The sequence below is a fragment of the Labrus mixtus genome, chromosome 23, assembly GCF_963584025.1.
Source record: "Labrus mixtus chromosome 23, fLabMix1.1, whole genome shotgun sequence".
Lineage (NCBI taxonomy): Eukaryota > Metazoa > Chordata > Actinopteri > Labriformes > Labridae > Labrus > Labrus mixtus.
The window spans coordinates 6673726-6694896 of record NC_083634.1 but is presented as its reverse complement, the minus strand read 5'-3'; the positions used below and the strand labels follow the sequence as shown (position 1 = coordinate 6694896).

The following is a 21171-nucleotide window of genomic DNA, read 5'->3' as shown; positions in this document are numbered from 1 at the left end:
GCGAGTGTTTGTGCGCTGAGAAGAAAAACGCTGCACGTCCGTCTTGTCTCTATGACAACCCCTAAGGTAGGATATGTGAGTATGAGTCGGGCTTAGTGGGGTTATGGGAGGTCATTATGGGGTCATTGGGATGAGGGGTGTCTTCACTGAGTGCTTATCCTTTCATCAGGACACAAGTAGCTCAAGTTAATTTCAAATCGAACACTGGTTTTGTAAATCTTCATTTTGATTAACTACCAGTAAACTTCTTCTTTTCACTGTTTATATTTTATTTACCACCTTAAAAAAGGAGGCTAACCTTAAATCGCCCCGTACAGAAAAAGACCCGATATAAACATCGTGAGCTCATGTCATTGCTGAGTGTGTGTTACGTTAACTGGCGGTTGTTCCCTTCACATCGTCTGTTGTATCAAACACACGTAATGAATGTTGAGCCTGAGGGCAGAGGTCATCTGGAGACGAGTGCATCACGGTGTTGCTAAACAGCGAGTACGTCAGCTCAGGCGTGTTCTCACTGGTCTGTATGAATGAAAGTTCGCTGAAGAGGAGAGAACTGAACCACATGAAGTGAGTCGACGATATACAAGCCGAGGCTGGAGGATCTGAGGACGTGCTGACTGCACTGTGACTAATGGAAATGGAATTAAAGGAAGTCCTGCAGAGCCAAGACTGCAGCCGCTCACACACCATCAGAGTGTGATGTTCATTATGATGTGGATGAACGTCGGGGTGACGACATCCAGCTCCAAACTCGGATTGTTTCCATCAGAATCCTGCAGAACGTGCCCATGGACATTGTGAAAATAAAAATCAGACATTAAGGTGCCCGAAGAGCAAATCCAAAAATGTATCTTTGACATGGAATACCACTGCCCTCTTCTTATTTTGTTTTGAAGGTTCATCTTTGTGCCTTTATGTAGAGATGGGACAGAGCATAGAGTCGGAAATCAGAGATAGATCCCACCTCGGATAAAGACACTGCATTCGACGTTACTCTCGGGAGGTCTGAGCCTTCATGTGGAAAAATAAACCTTCAAGTGCATTTTGGTAGAAGTTTTACAAAGTGTTGATCCGAGTTCTCATGATGGAGAATTAAGAGCAATTACACCCGGCAGGTTCGCTGGTGATGGGGCCCCGGTATGAGACTCTTCAGGGGCCCCTGAATCCCTAAGTGTGGCCCTGGTGATGCTGAAGATGTGGATGAAGAAACTCTCTTGTGACAGAGGTTAGTTAATATAACTGATTTTTTACAACACTAAAGCCTGCATAGTGAACAGGATGCTACCACACTGAACACATGCAATAACAAAACACAGACACGGAAGTAAGCGAGTTATTGGGGCGTGATTAAATGATTATTAATATCAACATAAATAAACAAACTGTCCCACTAGTTACACAATTAATTAAGATTAAAAATGTAATTTTGATTCAACATAATGAATTAATTACTTCGCGGAATCAAAAGGAATCGTTTAAAAACTCCCAAACGTAACTCAATACAACATCTCATCTGCTTTTGGTGCAGATTCCGACCTCCGATGTTTGCCATTATCGTGTCGTAATAACAATGAAATAGTAAGATTATTAGTTGGATTCTCAATTTTAATAAAATAAATATTAATTCGGCTATTGGTGGCACACTGAAAAGAGTCTGAATGAGCCATTAAAGGCGGTTTCATCCTACAGCGAACAGGCAGTTTAATTTAGATTTTTCTGAGCGGGGTTTGGCATCACTTTCTCCTCTCGAACATGATGACGCTGAGTCCCTTTAACACTAACAGGGACACATTAGGAAGGTTTTACCAAACCAAACATAACACCCATCCCTTGTGTTATCCGTTTAAAGTGTTATAACCATTACTCACCATTTATTCGTGCACTCTATCGTCAGTTCTTGAAACGAAGCAGCAAACTGGAACTTCGCCGCTTTCTTTCCGACCCGCTGGAGTCTCTTCCACACAGAAGTCATGTTCACGATGATGAAGAAGAAGAAGCGACATTAACGTGAAGTAATCCGGTAACCGTGTGCGTATGTGGTGGTGTCCCTCCGCGGGGACTACACCGGGGGAAGTGAAGGGTCCACCTGCCTCTCTGACAGCTCCATACACACACTGAAACACACACACACACCTCTCAAACCAACACACACTTACAACACACACACGCCCCAAACCAGAGAGAGAGCTGTGAAGCTCCACATCATGAACCGGAATACGGATGAAGAGAACTTTCAAAATAGAATACGTGCCCCTCCAGTCGGTCTAAGCCACAATTTCATGTGTGACGAGGTTCCTTTGTCACGTTAAAAACACTATTTGTTCTAAAAGTAGTTTAATTTAAATTGTTTTCATCTGTTCCTGCAGGGGGCGCTGGAGTCCCATCGATGGCGGTCTCCATGCTGGAAATGCTGTCTCATCCTAACTTTCAGTCAACCTAACGACAGGCTGAGAGCTGGAGCTGAGGCGGGTTTTAAACCTCCTGACAAACTGTTACACCGCGCCCACCTGTCAATCAGGTCAGCTACACACCTTATTGTGAATAACTCTTATCCTTCATCAAATCAAAACTGATGAGTCATCAAAACATTCACCCCCTGTAGTGTGTGCTGAACAAGACATGAGCTAATCAGAACTATTTGTTTTTTTGAACCAGGCTGTAAACATGTTAATCTCTGCTGTAAAAACAGACTTTTTAGAATGGGTGTGTATGTGACTTCCTGTGCTTCTGCAGCCAGCCTCTAGTGGACATTTGAGGAACTGCAGGATTTTACACTTCAGCATCGGCTCCTTTATTAAACACAGGAGGATGCCGCTTTGGGTGCAACAATAACTTAGCAGGTCATGAACAGAGAAAAAGAAAAAGTACAACTCACTGGATGGTGTGTATAACTATGACCATTGTGTTTAATAATAACGTTTTATTTTTTTATTTCTGGTTGGCCCATGCAGGAACCCTTACGTTTGTTTGTTTTTTGTTTATTTCAGTCCAAAAACAACATTTTAAAACAAATGTAATCTCAGACATTTTGTTCCACTTGAAGGTCATCACTTCCTGTTTCTCTTCAGTTTGTTGTTGCTGACTTGATGCAGCTGAGACGGCTCTGAGACAACATGCTTGACTTTACAAGTCACACCTAAATGACTTCATATTCTGCAGGACTGTTAAATATATAAATGAATGTTGAAGCTTTCATTAGGGCTTGGTTCGCTGTACAGAAGGTTACTTTAAATATTCTATATTAAGACTTTCTTCTTGTCTGAATCACACTCCTATGAGTGACTTGAAACATGAACCAGCTGTAATCCTGTTTAAGAAATCCCCCACAACAAACAGGTGATGATTGGTTCCCATGAATCCATGTTTATGAACATCATCAGGGACTTAACAGGAAACAGAAATTACCTGTGAGTCTGTCACAGAAAGTTTGACCCCCCGCCCGTCTGTCACGAGTCATGAGGGACTTCACCAGTTGAGCTCTGAGTCTATTTTTAATCAGCCGCTGACACATGGAGCAGCTGGGAAGATAATGTAGCATCTGAAAGAACACACAGATAAACACCCTGAAGTATAAACAGAGAATAACGCTTTCAAATCAAGTACTTTGACTTCGTACAATTCATACAAAAAGGACAATTTATAAACAATGCATCTGATCTCCAACTGTCCTGTCTCTTCTTCGTGGTACTACGTGAAGTGCATAAACAGGATGTAGATGAACAATAAAACTTTCAACTTTCTATGATAGCAGTGTGCAGACGTTTTACCATGTGGACCATTATAGGACCGTTTTTAAAAAGTATCTAAAGCTCATGAAGTTTCTACACATTTCTGAGCGCCTTGCAGCGTGCAAAACAAGCTAACGTACAGGGGCGCTCGTAGCCTATTGGTTAGTGTGGACGCCCCATGTAATGAGGTGATGGTGCTTGTAGCGGGCAGCTTGGGTTCAAATCCTTTGACCCTGATGAAGGCCACAAGCCGAAACACGTCCGCTTAATTTGTTAATTATGTTGATCTTCATACTACAAGTGTTGCTGGAGCTATCTGACCACTTCATGCACCTTGTTAGTTGGTGAAGTTGTGCCAGAAAATCCCACTCTGCTTCTTCAAATCCTTTCCCGCTTGTCATTCCTCTCTCTCTCTCTTTCTCGCAACGATATCTGACTCTATCCACTGTCCCATCTCTAAATAAAGGCCTAAGAATGAACCATAAAAAATAACAACAAGCTGACGTTCATCAGCTAAGAAACAGAGAGCTTTAACAATATTAAATAAATATGATTGGGCCGAGTATTGAGCCCTGTGGAATCCCACAACGAATACAAACAAAAAAGAAGAAACAAAGCAGCTGTATAGTTACATTACTATAAGACATGCAATCTATGAAATTATATACAACTTATGAGAATGCAGCCAACAGAAATCTAGGTTGGCATCCTGGATTCGATTATACAACAGCAAACGAACACTTTGTCTAAAGTATTTCAGGGAATGATGTCAACAGGTCTCGTTTCAGCTACTTATCATGTTAGGGGCTTCACAGGTCGCTGAAAATGTGTAATAAAATCAGGGGGTAACATGATTGGACCAGATGTCCTGCAGATTAAAAAGACACCAGCTACACATTCTTACACTCTCACGTGCTCATTCGTTGATGAGTGTTTCATCAGACTGCGTTAAGTCCCTGGTGTTTCTGTTTTGGGACTGTACCTCCCTCCCTGTCAGTGTCTCTCATCCTCCTCGTCCTCCCAGCAGGTTTCTCTGCAGGCGTGTGGGGAAACAGCTGCATCTGGGCGTCAAACATAAAGCAAAGAAAGGAGGAAGAGCAGAGCAGAGGGGAGTCTCCACATGTGGGAACAGCAGTTTCTTAAAGCTGGTGTTGTGTTTTTTTCTGGTGAGGTCATGTTTATCTGAGAAACTATTCTGTTTGTTTTTTTGCATTTCCTGCTTCCTGTGGGTCAGTGGCAGCTCTTCATTTGGACATGATGGAGTGGGTCACATTAAAAGGGGGGTTTCCTTTATCTAAGACCCTCACAGTTCAGAGACCGTACACTCAATTACAGACATACCAGAGAAAATTCATCCAGGGAATAAAAGCAGCTTTGTTTTAAGGTTGATGATATTTTTAAACCAGGCCTGGGTTTCTGAGGATGGAGGGGAAGGGGTCATGCATGGTGGTATTTAGATGGGGAGGGGGTCATGGTGGTAACTCGAGGTGAGGTCATTCCTAAACAATCCACTTCCTGTCTGCAGGGCAGTCAGTGGGCATCCTGTTTGGAGTCCAGGGCTTTCAGTGTTAAGTACATTTAAAATCACATAAAAGGCCAACGTGGGGAGATTGACGATAAAGTTGATTTCTTTACATAATCGACCAGATCAGCGGGTAGGCGTGAACTCACACCAAATGATTTAAGGCTAGACGTTAGGTCGATCCCCCGCCCCCCAAACTTAGACATAAGGACAGTTAGACGACACGACTTCAACAGAAAAAAAAATATGGATGACCATCGACGTCCTCAGGCGGAATGAGACATTATAAAGGCACTAATGTTGTTGCCATAATGTTGTTGCCATAACTCCACAAGCTGCTCTTCTTCAATATTCCACTTGGCTCGGCGCTCAGTTGTGTTTATTTTCGCTGCCATGTTTGAGAGCTGTAAAAGTACACAACATCCGGTCTGCTCGCTCTCATTGGCTGTATTCTGGTGGAGCCCGATCTAGAATTGTAAGGGAAGGTTCTGAGTTGATCAGGAGCAGTAAAATAATCGTATTGACACCACTCACATGATCGTTGGAGGGTGTATAAGGCTGATAATCGTCTGGTGCGTAGCCAGTCTAAAGAGATAAGTTTTACAGAATGTAATCCAATATTTACATTTTGAACTAACACAATTTGACTCCAACAAAAAGAACAGCTGCCATTTCTCTCTCTTGTGTTTCTACAGTTCACTGAATCATCTGAGTGAACAATGTTTTCTAAATGAACCCGACACAATCACTTTCTCTCCAGGTATGGATGAACATTTCAGATTAACGAGTGGGGGAGCAATCAGGCGCTCTGTCGGTCTCCTGTCCCAGTTTCATCTCTGACCTTTGTAAAAATAGCCGAGCTCAGTGAAACACCTGTGAGCTGTCTGTCAGGGGGCTCAGAGAGGGCGACAGGCAGCCACAGCATTCTCCACGTTAATAATAAGGTCACAGAGCATCATGGCGTCCCTGCAGCGTGACGCAGCAGTCAGAACGACGGTCACATGTTTGACCTTTGTGCAGACTTGACACTCGATAATACGTTGGCACGGTCTGGAATGAAAGGACAAGTTGTTACGGGTGATTTGTTTTCTTTTTAATGATTGCAAATATTGACTGTGGTTATAAAAGTGAACTGAAGATTCTAGTGTTTGAAAGTGTTTGAAGAATGAATGAACAGTTTGTCCGTGTGGTTGTATTGGCTGTTGCTTTGGGATTTAGGGCCGTTACTAAAGTAGTACCGTATCGTTGCTATGGGCTTAAGGATAGAAAGATATTCTGCTTATTCAGCAGCGTTTGAAGGTTTTTTGTTGTGGTTGCTGCAGGGGTATTTAAGTTGATGTATTGTTTTCTCTGGGAAATTTTGACAGATATTTGTTGGTGGTTGCTAAATGGATTTGGTGTCTGAAAAGGGGTTCTAGGGGGTTTAGGGGGTTGCCATGGTCTTCTGGGAAGTTGCTAAAGTCGTGGTTGCATGAGTCATTGCAATAGAGTAATTGCACAGATATTCACAGGGATAGATGGGTTGTTTTGGGAAGTTTTCATGTTTTACCGGTGGTTACTTTTGAGTTCTTGGAAGCCAGGTAGTTGCTTGGAATTAGATTTTAAAATAGTTGCGAGAATATCAAGGGGGTGATTGGTTGTTCTTGGCAATTTCTACAGTTTTTGGGGTAATTGATGTAGGTCTAAATGGGTCTTAAGTTCCTTGAACCTGGGTTTAAGGCAGCTGTAAGGACATTCTAGTAGATATAAAGGCTATCCTAGGCAATTTTTGTTAGATTGCTGTTGGTGGTTGCAAGATGGATGCCCAGAGCCCGCAACAGGGTTCTAGGAAGTTGCACTGTTTTCCAGTTTTTTGATTGGATATCAGGGGGTGGCTTTGGTCTTCTGGGAAGTTGCTGAAGTAAAACCAGTAGTTGCATGAGTCTTCGAGATTGAGCATTGCACAGATTGATGTGTTGTTCTGGTTATAAGGCCTATCTGCGAGGAGATTAATCAGCTATGGCGGTTGCAAGGCAGCTGCTTTGGGATTCTGGACAGCTGCTAAAGTTTGAGGACGTTGAAAGGTATTCTTGTCTTGGGCAGTTTTTTTACTTTTCGATCGCGGTCTCTCGGGTGTTGCTGGGACGTTCTTGGAAGTTGCTGCAGCAGAAAGAGTACAAGAATCTTTGATTTGATCTCAGTTTTTTTTTTAAAAGCAACAATATTCAATTTGATTGACAGGTCGTCCTTTGTTAGCGCTGGCACGATTCAGAGGTGATCGCTTTTCGATGATACGATACAAATCCTGGAAGTCACGTTGTAATGCGGTCTTTAAAACTGAGTTTTAGGTATTTGTTAGAATATGCAGGATGACAGATCATTTTTTATTGGCAGTTGAAGTAATTTAAACTGTTTAAAGTCTAAAAACTTTCACTGAACAATTTTTAAAACGAGTTTAAAAGAAGAAAGTTTGTTCACGAGGTTTCATAATAACTCTCAATAAGGCCAGCGTTAATCTCCAACCAGTGATCAGAATGTAAACACTTGAACTGTTGAGGGGTTGGCCAAAGATTGATAACCTCATTTATGAACAAAGGCGAGCGTCTGAGTGTGTGTGTGGTGAGGGCGTGCCGAGTGTTTGGCAGTACTAGGCACACAGTCAGATCGATGGCGTCTCTGTGTGTGTGTGTGTGTGTGTGTGTGTGTGTGTGTGTGTGTGTGTGTGTGTGTGTGTGTGTGTGTGTGTGTGTGTGTGTGTGTGTGTGTGTGTCATACTGAGAGACACAGCAGGTCTCTGTCAGAGCTCGGAGCGAAGCCGTGAGACTCTGGGGAGAAGAGACACCTCAACCCAGAGGGATCATTCCTCTACTCTCCTGCAGCTGTACACGAGTCAGTTATGACACCCAGTGGTTAGTTTTCTACCTCTAATCTCGCCATTTAAACGTACAATATGAAGAATGTTTACATAAAATATCTAAATTAATTAAAAAGAGACTAAACCTTTGTCATAAATGTTTATGTTGAGTTCTTACAATACTTCAGATATTTCCAACAGTTATCAAAGTCAGAGAAATCCTTCATTTTAGAAATATAACGGCCGCCATGTTTATCGTTGCCGTGGAAACACCGGGTGTTAAGTCAAAGACAGCTACATAAGCTAGCATGAGCTGCTACTGAAAGCTGCCGTACTGTTGCTGTATGTGCTGCTGTGATAAAAACGTCATGTGAATTATACTCAGGTCGGTACAGGTTGGCTTCACCTGGTCGTCATGACTACGGTCAACTCAGAGGACGTTTTCATCGGGAGTGGGGGGGGAGTAGCAGAGAGAATCACTGCCATGATTCCCGGCCAACCTTTTGTTATTGTTTTGATTGAGAGCCCCCTGGTGGTGGGATTTTACAAACTGTGCTTTAAAGCAAATTAAATCAAAAACCTTTCATGGCCTTTGAGGTGCTGGTGGCCTAGTGGTTAATTTGTGCGCCAAATGTACCGAGGCTTGAGTACTCCAAGTGGGCGTTTCCGGTTCAAATCAGACCAGTGGTTCCTTTCTGACAATGTTCCTCTCTCTCTCTCTCTCTGATTCCAGACTCTATCCATCTCTAAAATAAAAGCATAAAAAGCGTGTAACTATTTGAAAATGATTTGGCAGAAGGACCTTGAGAAAGAGATTGAATGTGGTAAACATGAGAGAGGCTTGGGGTAAGCTCACACAGCATAAGCTATTACATCAATATTATCACACACCATCCAGACTTAGAATGAAACTGTTGAATGATAACTTGTGATGGGAATGTCAAACTGAAACAGGAACTTTCCTGCATTGTATGTGGGAGGGTAGATTGGTCAGACCTCTCTGGACTCATTCAGATCTTTACAGTGTTTTTGAACATATATTTGTGTAACCTGAGCGTCTACTGACCCACAAAATGTGAAATAAACCCATCCAGTCCTTTGTTTGTGGTCTGTATAAGTCTTACAACACAGAGAAAAATGCTCCGTTTCAAATGTGCTTGTGATGTCACAGTGGGATTTTGGTAAAAAAAAAAAAAACACCTTCCCCTCCCCTGGTATCTCCACCCACAGGCTAGATTTCTCCTCAGTGTAAGGGACTGCACTGCAGAAACTCAAATCTTACAAAGTGTATTTGTTTAATTTATAGTCAAAAATATCTCACTACATTTTAAATAAGCATCCTTCCCCTGACAAGAAACACGCCTTACATCAAGATCTAAAGAGCTAAACATCAGGCATGGACTGACTGTAATAAGCAACGATATCAGCCGAACAGATTTCAATCTTTATTTTAAATTAAGACACTTACAAAGTAAAGCAGACTAGAAATGAGAGTGTAAAGCGTAAACTTAAAATCCCTAGTGTGGATGAATGTTGGAAGTTACCAACTTCTGCAGCAAAAGGTTGAAATTCAGAGACCTTCGTCAAAAGTGCCGTCAGTAAGCTCCGCCCTCATCACGTCTTTTTACACTCATATTGAATCCGCAACGGCATAACATTGGTGTCCCAGACTGCGAGGTCAAATTGTGTTTCAGCGTTGCAGAAGTCAGGCACAGCAGGAGCTCCACACACACACACAAGTATCGAATCCCATTCATACACATTCAAACGCCGCCGACAAAGCAGCGGGAGCAACTTGGGGTTAAGTGTCTCGCCCAAGGACACATCAGACATGTAACTGCAGGAACTGGGGATCGAACCCACGACTTTCCGGTTGAGAGACGACCGACTCGTCAGTCTAAATAGAGCTTCTTTTTTTTTTTTTTTTTAAGTAGAACTGATAATGCTGTGACACTCTGTTATTTGCGTTCTTGGAGGTTTTGGTCAGACGTCAACTTTATGCTAATTTAAATATTTGAATCAGTTAATCTGAATCTTAATTATTAATGTTGGGCCAAAGATCCGTCGTGTGAGCAGTGCAGCTTTGGAAACAAATTAAATGTAATCGTAGATTTGAACGTCATGCTGTGGAGCGTCTTTGTGTGCTGAGGCTCAGCTGGTTTTGTCCGTAGAGGTTGTGGTGGCGTGGAGCTCTGTTTCAGCGGTCTGTCGGTCTGTACGAGGGCTCGGAAGGCGGAGAGGGGGGGAGGAGATGGTGCAGATGGACTGGGAGTACTGGGGCTCCTCCTCACACTCGCTCACGGTCATTTCATTCAGGTAGAAACCTTCCAGCTCTGCATACTGAGGACCGGAGAGGAGCCTGAGCAGCGCGCACACCTGAGGGACCTGCAGCACGGTGTCCTTAAAGGTGATGAGAACCACCAGACCCCCCACCAGGTAACCTGAGGAGAGAGGAGCATTTAAAAAAACAATAACGTTCAATCACTTCTCTTTAAAAATCATCCGAGCAGCCTGGATTTGTTCTCCCCCGGTTTCCATTTCTACCAAAAAATGATTCTTACAAATCACATCACTTACACGTGGTGAGGAGCTCCAGGGTCTCCTTTGCTCCAGGACTCCAGCTCCTCCCCAAAGTGTCTCCCCCCTGGCCGACGGTGCTCAGGGTGAGGAAGCAGAAGAAGAGTGCGTCCAGGAAGTTCCAGTTTGGCTCCAGCAGGAGCACCAGGAGGGCGGGGAGGAGGAAGAGGAGGCAGAGGACGAGCACGGAGAGGAGGCCAGCGTGGAGGAGAGCGGCCTGGGTGTAAGGGAAACCCCACAGAGTGTGCAGGAGGTGGACAGGAGCGTGGGTGAGGACGGGGAGGAGCAGGTTGGAGAGGAGGGTGAGGAGGAACAGGGTGAGGGGGATCCCCAGGGTGCAGTAGAAGATACAGAAGAGTTTGGCCTCGTCTGATTTGGGCGTGTAAGAGTCGGAACCTGAGGAAGAAGAGGAAGAGGAGGAGGAGGAGGAGGAGAAAGAGGAAGATACCACAGAGGAGTTTCAGTTCATTATCTGTGTCTCTTACTGGAAAATGTCCCATCACAATTCATCATAACCCCTTTTATATACAGCTAGAATTAAAAAAGCAAATATCTCACGTACTTATTTGTGCAATTTAGACGTTAGTGTAGAGAAGTTTGTCTGCAAGTTTAGATAATTAAAAACAATAAACTACCCACAATGGGTGCCTAGGACTTCTATTTTTGTTGCCATGGTAGCAAAACAGGTATAATATTCTTTGATTTTTACTAAGGTTAGGGTTAGTCAATTAAAAGTTAAAATTCTAGTATCGACAGCCCCTAATTTGAATGCCAGTTATTGGAAAACAAACATTTTTGGACATCATACTGATCGTGTTGATCTTACCCATGGTGGTGAGCGTGACGATGACAAAGTAAAGTGATGACGTGAAACCCTGACGTCTCTCCTCCTCGTCCTCTTCCTCCTTCAGGACAGGAACATCCCTCTGATGAGCAGACAGAGTTCTCCGCAGCACCTCCCTCAGCCTGCTCTCCTCCACACACGGGTTCTCCTGCAGGAAGGAGCGCCACACCTCCTGCACCTCCGCCCTCAGCTCCTCCTCCACCGGCTTCTCCACGGCCGAGAACACCAGGGCTCCCAGCGCGATCAAGAGGAGGTAGAGGAGGAGCAGACAGAGGAACGTGTTGATCCTGAAGAAGAGTCCCAGAGAGGAGAGGAGCCGGGCCATGGCTGGATCTGACTGCAGACTGAAACACGACACTGAGAGCGAGGACGGTTTAAATAATAAAACAGAGGAGCAGCTCACAAACAGATCAGTTTAACAATGAAGAAACTCCACAGGCTTCTTAGGACTCAAAAAGATCAAATTAACCTTTAGAATTACAACAATACATCTTTTATTCGGCATAAACAAAAAGAAATGGACAAGATGTCGACATTTTTCTGACAAATACAAAGCAGGCCTCAAAAACTGTCAAAACGATACATTACTGCGTTCTTTACTCCCATATTTCAGTCTCCCTTCAGAAGTGCCAAAATGCAGTACCTCCAGTGTCCACTAGAGTCTGTCTCCTGCAGTGAGTCAGTCCTCATAGAGTCCCATGTTAAAATATCCAACTTTACAGCTGCATTAGTGGTTAGGAATAATCCCTATATGTTACGTTATATGTCTGGGTTACCCCAACACTAGCTGGCTGCTGTTTGAGCTTTTATTTAGTTTCTACTCTGACTTCAAATAGCCAGTTTGAGATCATACACTTTGAACAATGGATCATATTCCAAAGAAGACCATGACGCCGCAACGTCATGTTCTGATTTTTTTTTAAAAGTCAGAATAAGGCCTGCTGTGTCTCCATTGTCTGTGTACTTTCTCATCAACCGTAAAGCCTTGAAATGAAAACAGTTCAGGTGAGTTCAGATCACTCAGACTTATGACGGTAACACGACATAAACCTGGAGCATAACAGTAACACACAACAACACGTGACGCCATCACAGAAAATAAGCACACACCTGTAAAGTGTGAGACTAACAACCTTCACTCAAGTTTGCGCTTCATGTGGAAGCTAACGGGCTGTAGCAGCTAGCTACACACTAGCATCACGTACAGGGTCCACTGTTTTGGTGTGAGCTAAGCTAACAAGCTAACCAATCACATGTATTTACATTTCAGGGGAGGAGTGCATAAGGCTGTGGTGGGAGGAAGAGTATTGCAAGGACATGAAAACAAATAGAAATCTGCTCAGTTTTTTGGGAGAGATATTTATCTTGGAATAACGAGTAACGAGGCGCTTGCATTTCCTGGTTTCACTCCGTGGGGCTCCAGTATTTGTAGCAGTTGCAGTTGTTTGTCTGTTGAGTGTCAACGTAGCCGCCTGAATGCATTTCAGATACATCACGTTTATCAGCTCTGTAAATATAAAAATAACTATTTACAGGTGTAATAAAGCAGGTATACAACAGTCACACCTCCTTCTTGTCTCTACAGAGGCAGGTAAAGGGAGTAATGTGAGCATGCCCAGCGGCGTACAGGTTTGCCCACCCTCCCGATCACGGGCAGCTTGTGGGCGTAGGCTCGGGGTGGGACAGCAGAGAGGGGAGGGGTCGGGGCAAAAGTTGTTTGGAAAGGCCTTCGACCCTGACAGCGGCGACCCATCTGACGCCCGCCGATGAGGAAGGTGAAGGCCGGAGGTCCTGTCTGAGGGGAGGTGAAGCGAGATTTGGGGAAAACGTCCCGAGAGAGACTGGCTGAACGCTGGCCGGAGCGAGAGGACGAGGACTTGGAGCGCTGAACAGAGGAGGAGGAAGAGGAGGAGGAGGAGCGAGCCAGGGACCTGCAGGAGCGAAGGATACCAGAATGTAAATCTCAGATACGAATCTAGTATCTACGAAACAAAACTTCAAACCCTCGAGGTAAGTTTTTGAAAAGTATTTTTTTGTTACCTTCCTGATCCGGTGGCGGCGAGGCTGGGCGGCGGCGGATCCGTGCGAGGACTCCCATCCTGCCTCGGGCTGATGTTGAGGTTGGCGGTGAGCTGCGGCATCTTTCTGGTGGTTTCCGGGTTGGAAGCTGGGCCGGGTGGATCCTTCCTGGCCTCACCGAGCTGGGCGGGGGTGAAAGGAGGGTAGCTGCCAAACCCGGGTCCTGTACTGAAGCGGACTGCCAGGCTGTCTCCGAAGAAGGAGTAGAGCTCGGTGTACATGTCGGGGAGGGGCACGGGGGTCCACTCTTCCCAGGGACAGCCGGCCCCGCCTGCCTGCAGGTGGCTGGCGATGCCCAGGGCGGCCTCTGAGAGGGGCTCTGGAGGGGGGCTGAGGCCCGGGGAGCTCACCCTGTAACCCAGACCCCCCACCACAGAGCCCGACTGACCCCCCGCACCCCCCTCTGCAGGCTGAGACAGAGACAGAGCCTTCATCTTCAGCAGACGCTCCACCGCCACCTGCAGGACACACGGGAGAACACAGTGACTTGTTGCACGAGGAAAGTTATTAGAAAATGTTTCAACTGGGTTTTTCATAAGGTCAGGGTGGACAGCTGGGGATGTGTGGAAAACTTTCCAGCATTAAATTTAGGGATGGGAGTTGCATCATAACTCACAATAACATACTTGGCCTGTCTGTTGTTACACGGGTTGACAATAAGTCAAAGTGTCCAATGGCCCTGAGAAAAATGGATGTAAAAGTAGTTTATTTAAAAACTCTTCTTCCTCCATGTCTTCCTCGGTTGGCTGGATTTCCTGTTTTCATAAACACTGTCACTCTCCCTCCACCGATCTGCTGATTTCCTTTATTTAAATGTTGATTTTTTTCCCCCCCGTTTTTTGACCATGAACTCCACGAGCTGAGACGAGAAAGAACCTGCGCTACACCAGAGTCCGATGGTACGATCCGAGAGTGGTGACACACATGCACATGCTGCTGTAGTTAACAAGATGATTTCACAAGAATACAAACACAACAGCTAAATAATGAATGTCGTCTTACTGTTTATGTTTATGACCTGATCGACCGGTGGAATGTGCAATCAGCGGGTTTGAGGTCATTCACTCATTCGTCCCGGTCAGTTATAATGTTGAATCTTGTATCATCTTTAATCTAAATCTTCTCTTTGCCTGTTTTTAGCTCACATATTTATCTTTTTCTTAGAACTTTTAGTTGTTGCGTTAGTGTGTGCATGTATGTTCATGTCTGCATGTGTGCACGTCTATTTTCATGCTCGTGTATATGTTTGAGTTGAGGTAGCTTGGCCATCTGCTAGGGATCCTCCTGGACGGCTCCCTTTAGAGGTTTTCCGGGCATGCCCAACCGGGAGGAGACCCAGGGGTACCCAGGCATCCCCCAAGAGGAGCTGGAGAATGTTTCTGTGGAGAGGTAAGTCTGGGTTGACTAACTGCACCTGCTGCGACCTCGGCTAAGCGGAGGAAAATGGATGGACGGATGGATGGGTGTGTGCATTTCATGCATATGTCTAGTTTGTGTAAACTGTTTATGCATTCTGTAGAAATTGTGTATTTCTAATATGCAAACACATTTTTTTTTAAATGCTTTTGGTGTCTGTGTGAAGCACTTTGAATCGCCTGGTGTCTGACAGGTGCTCTATAAATGACCCTGCCTTTCCTATCAGAGCCGACATATGACAATAAACTTCCCATGTGAGAAATATAAATGTACATTTTCTAGCGTGAGCAGGAACACAATACCACACTGAAAGCAAAACAGTCATCAGTTTCAAAATGAAATCTCTCACTTCTGTGTTTTCTTTAAAAATGAAAAAGGAACTTGAGCTTGTATTTCTTTTTTAGTCTTCTGACTACTAAAAAACACCGCAGGTCACAACTACACATTCACACATTGATGGTAGAGGCTGCTGAGTAAAGAGACCATCAGTATTAACTCATCCATTCATACACCGCCGATGAAGCAGCGGGAGCAACTTGGGATTAAGTTTCTTGACCAAGGACAACTGTGACATCGAACCCCCGACCTTCCAGTTAAGGGACGACCGACTCTACCACTGACCCACAGCCGCCCTCATGAAGGAGCTTCATTACCAAAAAAAAAGTCTCCAACAGTCCAACAAGGACCGACGGCCGACGATCTCCTTGGTGTGTCAGGGCCTTAACGTGTACTAATCTGATACTTAAGAGTGATGAGGAACAGTTCTTCTTCCTGCTCCAAATCTGAAGTCTTCGGCACTGTGTTGTTTCTACTCTTTCAAAGCAACGAAGAAGAACTGAATCCAGGAAACTTAAAGCAGACAAAGAGTGCGCTGCTGTCCGCGTGTTTAACGTTACGTATGATAACTTTGGGGAACTAAAAAGGCGTTCTGTCACTGCAGCACTCACCAGGATGGCTCCGTAGACTTTGTGTCCGTCTGCTTTGACCTGACCGTTAGAAACAGAGTAGTCGTCCAGCACAGCCTGAAGGTTTGCCCAGTACGCAGGGAGGTGAGGGAAGAGGACTCTCTCCACAGCCTGCAGATTAAAACACACAAACACAACATGAGTGAGGAGACGTGAGAGGAGAGCAACAAGCAGACAAGAAGGAAACAGAGGAACATAAAAATAAAAGGAAATAAAAAGGGGGCTCAAGGTTTCAAAGATTCTGCTTAATCACGAGTCTTTACAGATAAAGATCCCGATCATACCTTCCATCCCAGAGCGTGCAGCCCGACCACTGCTCCATAGTGAGAGCAGAGCGGTCTCACAGGGTCAGACAGAACCTTCTGGAGCGACAGCAAGATCTGATGGTAGAGACCGCTCACCAGGTCACCATGAGTCCTACAGAGACAACAACAAAAAAAGGAACAAAAGGAGACAGATATTGAAACAGCATCAAGGGGAAGTCTGGTATTTTTCAACATAGACCTGATCTGTACATTCAAACTGGGCCCCTCCTCCTGGGCTCCAGGGCTCACTCCCTGCAGGATGTAGTGTGTATGTTTACTGCTTGTAGCTACACTGCAAGCTACCGCACGCTAGCACAAGCTAACCGCCGGTGTTTGTCACCTGCCCGTCCAACAGGAAGTAGACCAACTCCACGTACACGGGTAAAAGCCAACACAAGGTTCACCCTCGTTTTAGAACGATCTTTATCCACTTGGTGTTTCTCCTCACTGTGGTTATATTTTCTCTTTTTTAGCGCTGTTCACCTCAGTCTCCGCCAGACATGCCTGCCGTTGTCATGGTAATTCTGATGCTGTCTGTCAGTGAGTACAGACACAATCAGGAAAAAAAATCCAATATTAGATGCCGAGGACTTCTACTTCTGTTGCCGTGGTGTTGAAACATTTCTCGACATTATTTGATTTTTACCAGAATCGTATCTTAGTCCTAAAATCTGGTCTCATATCCTACAGACGAAAGACGTTTCTGTAAAAGGAGGAAGACGAACTACTCTCATGTCCTGCAAGATAAAATGTATTTTTCTTGCAGGACATGAGAGTAGTTCGTCTTCTGCTGCTTCTGTAAGTCAGTTTCTAACAAAAACAAAACAGAGGCGTTAAAGCAACATCAGCGTCGGTGCCACAGTGAGGGGCGTAATGATCACACGACTCAACCAATCGTTTGTCAAAGTCGTTGCTAACACTTTTAATTAACGATTGTTGCAGCTCGACTAAAAACGATTTGGTGAATCGTTCCTCATTTGATTAAACTTTTCTGTGTATAAAGTTACAGAAAAGAGTGAAAAATGTCCTGAAAATTGTTCTGAAAGCGTCAGAAGCTTCGTGTTTTACCCGACCAACCGTCTAAAACCCAGACATGAACGGTTTACTGTCACAAAGAACAGTAAAAACTTTGTCCAGACATGCAAAAAAGGTAAAATGAGGAGTTTTAAAGGACTTCATTAATGTGAAATATGATCCCCGATCATTTCACCTCTTCAACAAACTGACCAGAAGATGTGGCTGAGCAGCAGGGCGGCGTAGTCCCGGAGGGTCCAGTGGTCGTTGAGCGGGTTGATGGAGGCGGCCAGCGGCTCCAGGATGCAGTACATCACGCTGGACACCAGGCTGCGCACGTACGAGCCCAGGTACAGGTATGGGTTCTGGACCAGACTCTTCACCATGTGGAGGAGTCTGTTGAGCTGCTCCAGGTCGTGACTTACCGACTTCACCTGCACAGGAGGTACAACGACGTCAACACCTCGAGACGTGGAGGGTTCTTTAACGTCTTTGAGTTACATGTGACTTTGATGCATTTTACAAATTTTATGCAAATAATAATAACATCATCTCAGCTTTTTTAGGGAGATTTTTGAACTTGGAATTCAAAACAAACACAACCATTGAAGTGTCTTTAAAAAAAGTGGGTATGAAAAGTAAACATACCCCGCTGATGACATAAACAAAGTAAGGAAGGAGAGCGGCGATCTTTGAGTTGGATTGGAGATCCAGCAGAGCCACCTAAAACATACAGAACACAAGCTCCAGATAAACACTTTGTTCAAACCTCACAGAGTGTGTGTGTGTTCAGCAGAGTGTGTGTGTGTTCAGCAGCCAGTTCTGACCTTCATGAGGTGAGCGTCGTCTCCAAGGATGGCCCGAGTGATCTGCTGGTAATACTTCAGCAGGTCGTCTGAGAGGGTCTGCACCGCGGACGGGACTGAGAACGGAGGCGAGTCAGACAAGTGAGAAATCTGACGCTTGCATAATCCAAAGTATTTAATTTAATCCACAATAAACAATATGAAGCAAAAGACGTAGCGATAAGTAACTAAAAAAATTGATTATACAAGACACTGTCGGACTCCGGGTTGGTGGGACAACTTTGAAAATGAAATGGTCATTGCAGAGGAATGGGGAGAAAATGTATGCATGTCAAGGACATCGTTGTCTCTGAGTGAGAGGACATTGAAGGACGGACTGTGATGAGATCGCCTGGAAGTGTCGTTAAAAAAGTTGTTGTGTTTTCATGTGGACGAAGATGTTTTAGAGAACTTAGCGTGTGCGTGGACAGGATTCTTTTTTTAAGCTGAAGAGGAAAACCTCCCTATATGTGGACTAGGCCTGAGTCTCACCTGTCCCCTGAGGCTCCAGGTTTCCTTTTCCATCCAAGTACGACACGTTCACTGACAGGAGGAGAAAACAGGAGGAGTCATCAGTAACATTTTCTTCCTGATCCGTGATGTGAATTTCTGACAGTGCAGTGGGTCTCGGGTCTGACCTCGCACCATGGTCTCAGCACAGCCTTTAGGGATGTTTGTAGCCAGAGCGAGCTCCACCAGGTTGATGTCCCGATCCTCGACGAAGAAAAGCTCTCCTTCTTTCACCGAACGGAAAGGGAGAGCATCCTGAGCCCCGTAGCCACAAACAGCCTGGTTAAAAAAAACACACGATGAAGGATGTGACTACTTTAATATCTAACAGACTTTTCTATCGCTCTCACCTCCACGTTGCTCCAGCGCAGAGCTCTGTTGAAGTCCTCCACTGTCAGCTTCCTCCTCTTGGCATGTCTCATAAACTGAGAGCTGCTCTGTGGGGTCCAAAACATCACACAACATAAATACTTCTTGTCTAATAACACACTTCAGTGTTAACACCATCAGTCCAGCTCTAACCTGAGCTGCCTCCCTGAGCCGGTAACACACGTCCTCAGCCAGCAGAGCGGCCACATCGTCCCCGAGCTCCAAGCCTGCACTCTCGGCCATGAGTTTGACGGAGTCCCGGGAGACTTCTGCGAAGCGGCGCTCCTCCCGGTCCGCCATGCTCACCGTGAAGTTTCGGACACTGGGATTTAAAAGGTCACCTTACATTAACACCTGCTACCTCTGGCATGTGTAAGGCTTTAAGAATGTAAAAACAGAGTTAGCACTACTTTAAAAAAAAAAAAACTAAAAAAAAAACTCTGCACAATAACGCTACTACAGCAAGCGTCTTTATCTCACATTATACGATTTTATTAAAAATAGAGAATCGCTTTGTTCAACATTTATATTCCGAATACACAAAGACACAAATTGGATTTGTTTTAGATGTTGACTTCTGGGAGATCTATTCATTTTTAGTGACAAAATTAAAATAATGTTTAATTAGCAAATCTTCCAATGAGGTTTGGTTTGCAGTTGTGTTGAACAGGCGCATGCGCGGAATCGCTGTCAATCATGCTAACAAAATAAAAAGCGGGTCCGTCTATCGGCTGGAAAATACAAAAGTCACAAGTTTAACCGGTTATATTCAAAGTTATTAAACCGAACGAAATTGTTAAAAAGTATAAAAGAGTGTGAATAAACCGAGTAACGTCACCAGCTTGAGCCGCTGATGTTAAGTTACCGGTTGTAGCTAAGTTAGCTACAAACACAGAAGATGCTAATGGCGAGCTGTTAAAGAGAAGAAGAGAAGAAATGCTACAAGCTGAATATTTAACACTTTAAATAAACGTTACCTTCTTTTCTAGAACGACTGTGGGTTGATTTTAATTTGTTACTTGTAGAAAAGTTTAAATCTGCGCAGCTAACTGCTAGCAATAAGTGCTACATGATCTTCTTCTGTTGTGTGTAATGGCGGTTGGCGTCCTTATTTGGTGCATCACCGCCACCTACTGGATGAAACAAGTCAAGTCTAGTTTATTTCTATAGCACGTTTAAGTGCTATAAGTGTTTTATGGACAAGACATAATAGATCATCAGACAAACATAAGAGCATTGAATTAAACAAAAAGTATGTAGACATTATTTTTAATGAAATATTAAAATGGGTTTAGCTCATTTAAAGGCCAAGGTGGGTTTGAGGTTTGAGCTAAGCTTTGAATTACTTTAATGATGGGGGGAGGCAATGGATTCTACCTAGGACACATCGGACATTTGGCTGCAGGAGCTGGGGATCGAACCCTCGACCTTTCGGTTGAGAGACGACTATTCTACTAACTGATCCACAGTGATTTGTTTTCATTGTAAAATTGTTTTTAATCAAATGTATGAATAAAAGGGCGAGCAGACAGACTTAACCTATGGCCACATATTAGCCCTATTCAGACTGATGATTCAAGCCACAATATTTACACCCCTGTGACGTTTCTCCTTCAATATGAATGTCCTGTTGGCATAATGGGGGGGGGGACAAAGTGATTACCCTGTCTGTGCCGTCTCTGAAGGTAGCAACAGAGGCGTTACAGAGAAGAGACCGGATCAGCTGAGCCAGCTGGGGGAGAACAGCGCTGTGCGCGCATGTCTGACTGTATGTGGAGCCCCCGCTGTGCCATGCTTCCACAACACTGAAACACAATGTGCCCTCATAGACTGGGACGCCAATATTACACTGTTGTTGAATCAATATGAATGTACAAAGACGTGATGACGGCTGAGCTTAGTTACAACACTTATGCGAAAAAGGCGGGCTGAAGAGGTTAAGTTAGAGTTATTAATGTGCCTGTGAGTAGTGAAACATATGCTGATACTTCTTTATGACCTACAAACACAGAAGAGATCAGGGTTCCACCTTAGAGAAGGAGGCTACTGAATTATGTTGTTAACGTGACATCTATGGTCTTTTTTCAAGAGCGCAGACCTCCATTTGTAGAGCCTCTGAAGCTCAAGAGATTCATTCTAAGGTATGAATATTAAAAAAAAAAAA

General features: G+C 44.4%; 3 protein-coding genes across 10 annotated transcripts in view; all 3 read right to left on the bottom strand.

The window, feature by feature from the left end:
- Positions 1 to 2208, bottom strand: part of ehbp1l1a (EH domain binding protein 1-like 1a) — a 35502-nt gene extending 33294 nt beyond the window's left edge. For 2 of the 8 annotated variants that reach the window (XM_061031501.1, XM_061031502.1), the window contains exon 1: positions 1869 to 2180. In XM_061031501.1, the coding sequence (XP_060887484.1) occupies positions 1869 to 1972 (104 nt within the window). In that variant the 5' untranslated portion in view covers positions 1973 to 2180. Of the gene's footprint in view, positions 1 to 1868 lie in introns of all 8 variants that reach the window. The other 6 variants (XM_061031499.1, XM_061031503.1, XM_061031500.1 and 3 more) reach the window with 6 other exon arrangements.
- Positions 2209 to 10219: 8011 nt separating this feature from the next.
- LOC132958310 (potassium channel subfamily K member 1-like) lies at positions 10220 to 11838 on the bottom strand. The gene is made up of 3 exons (XM_061031049.1): positions 11487 to 11838; positions 10661 to 11056; positions 10220 to 10524 (listed from the first exon to the last, which is right to left on the bottom strand). Exons 1-3 carry the CDS (start codon positions 11827 to 11829, stop codon positions 10235 to 10237), a joined length of 1029 nt encoding a protein of 342 aa, XP_060887032.1. The 5' UTR covers positions 11830 to 11838; the 3' UTR covers positions 10220 to 10234.
- A 136-nt stretch (positions 11839 to 11974) lies between these two features.
- taf6l (TAF6-like RNA polymerase II, p300/CBP-associated factor (PCAF)-associated factor) lies at positions 11975 to 20127 on the bottom strand. The gene is made up of 12 exons (XM_061031048.1): positions 19985 to 20127; positions 19161 to 19329; positions 18989 to 19075; positions 18767 to 18917; positions 18621 to 18671; positions 18111 to 18205; positions 17932 to 18006; positions 17497 to 17717; positions 16249 to 16381; positions 15947 to 16075; positions 13545 to 14041; positions 11975 to 13435 (listed from the first exon to the last, which is right to left on the bottom strand). Exons 2-12 carry the CDS (start codon positions 19305 to 19307, stop codon positions 13084 to 13086), a joined length of 1938 nt encoding a protein of 645 aa, XP_060887031.1. The 5' UTR covers positions 19308 to 19329; positions 19985 to 20127; the 3' UTR covers positions 11975 to 13083.
- Between the last annotated feature and the right edge of the window lie 1044 nt (positions 20128 to 21171).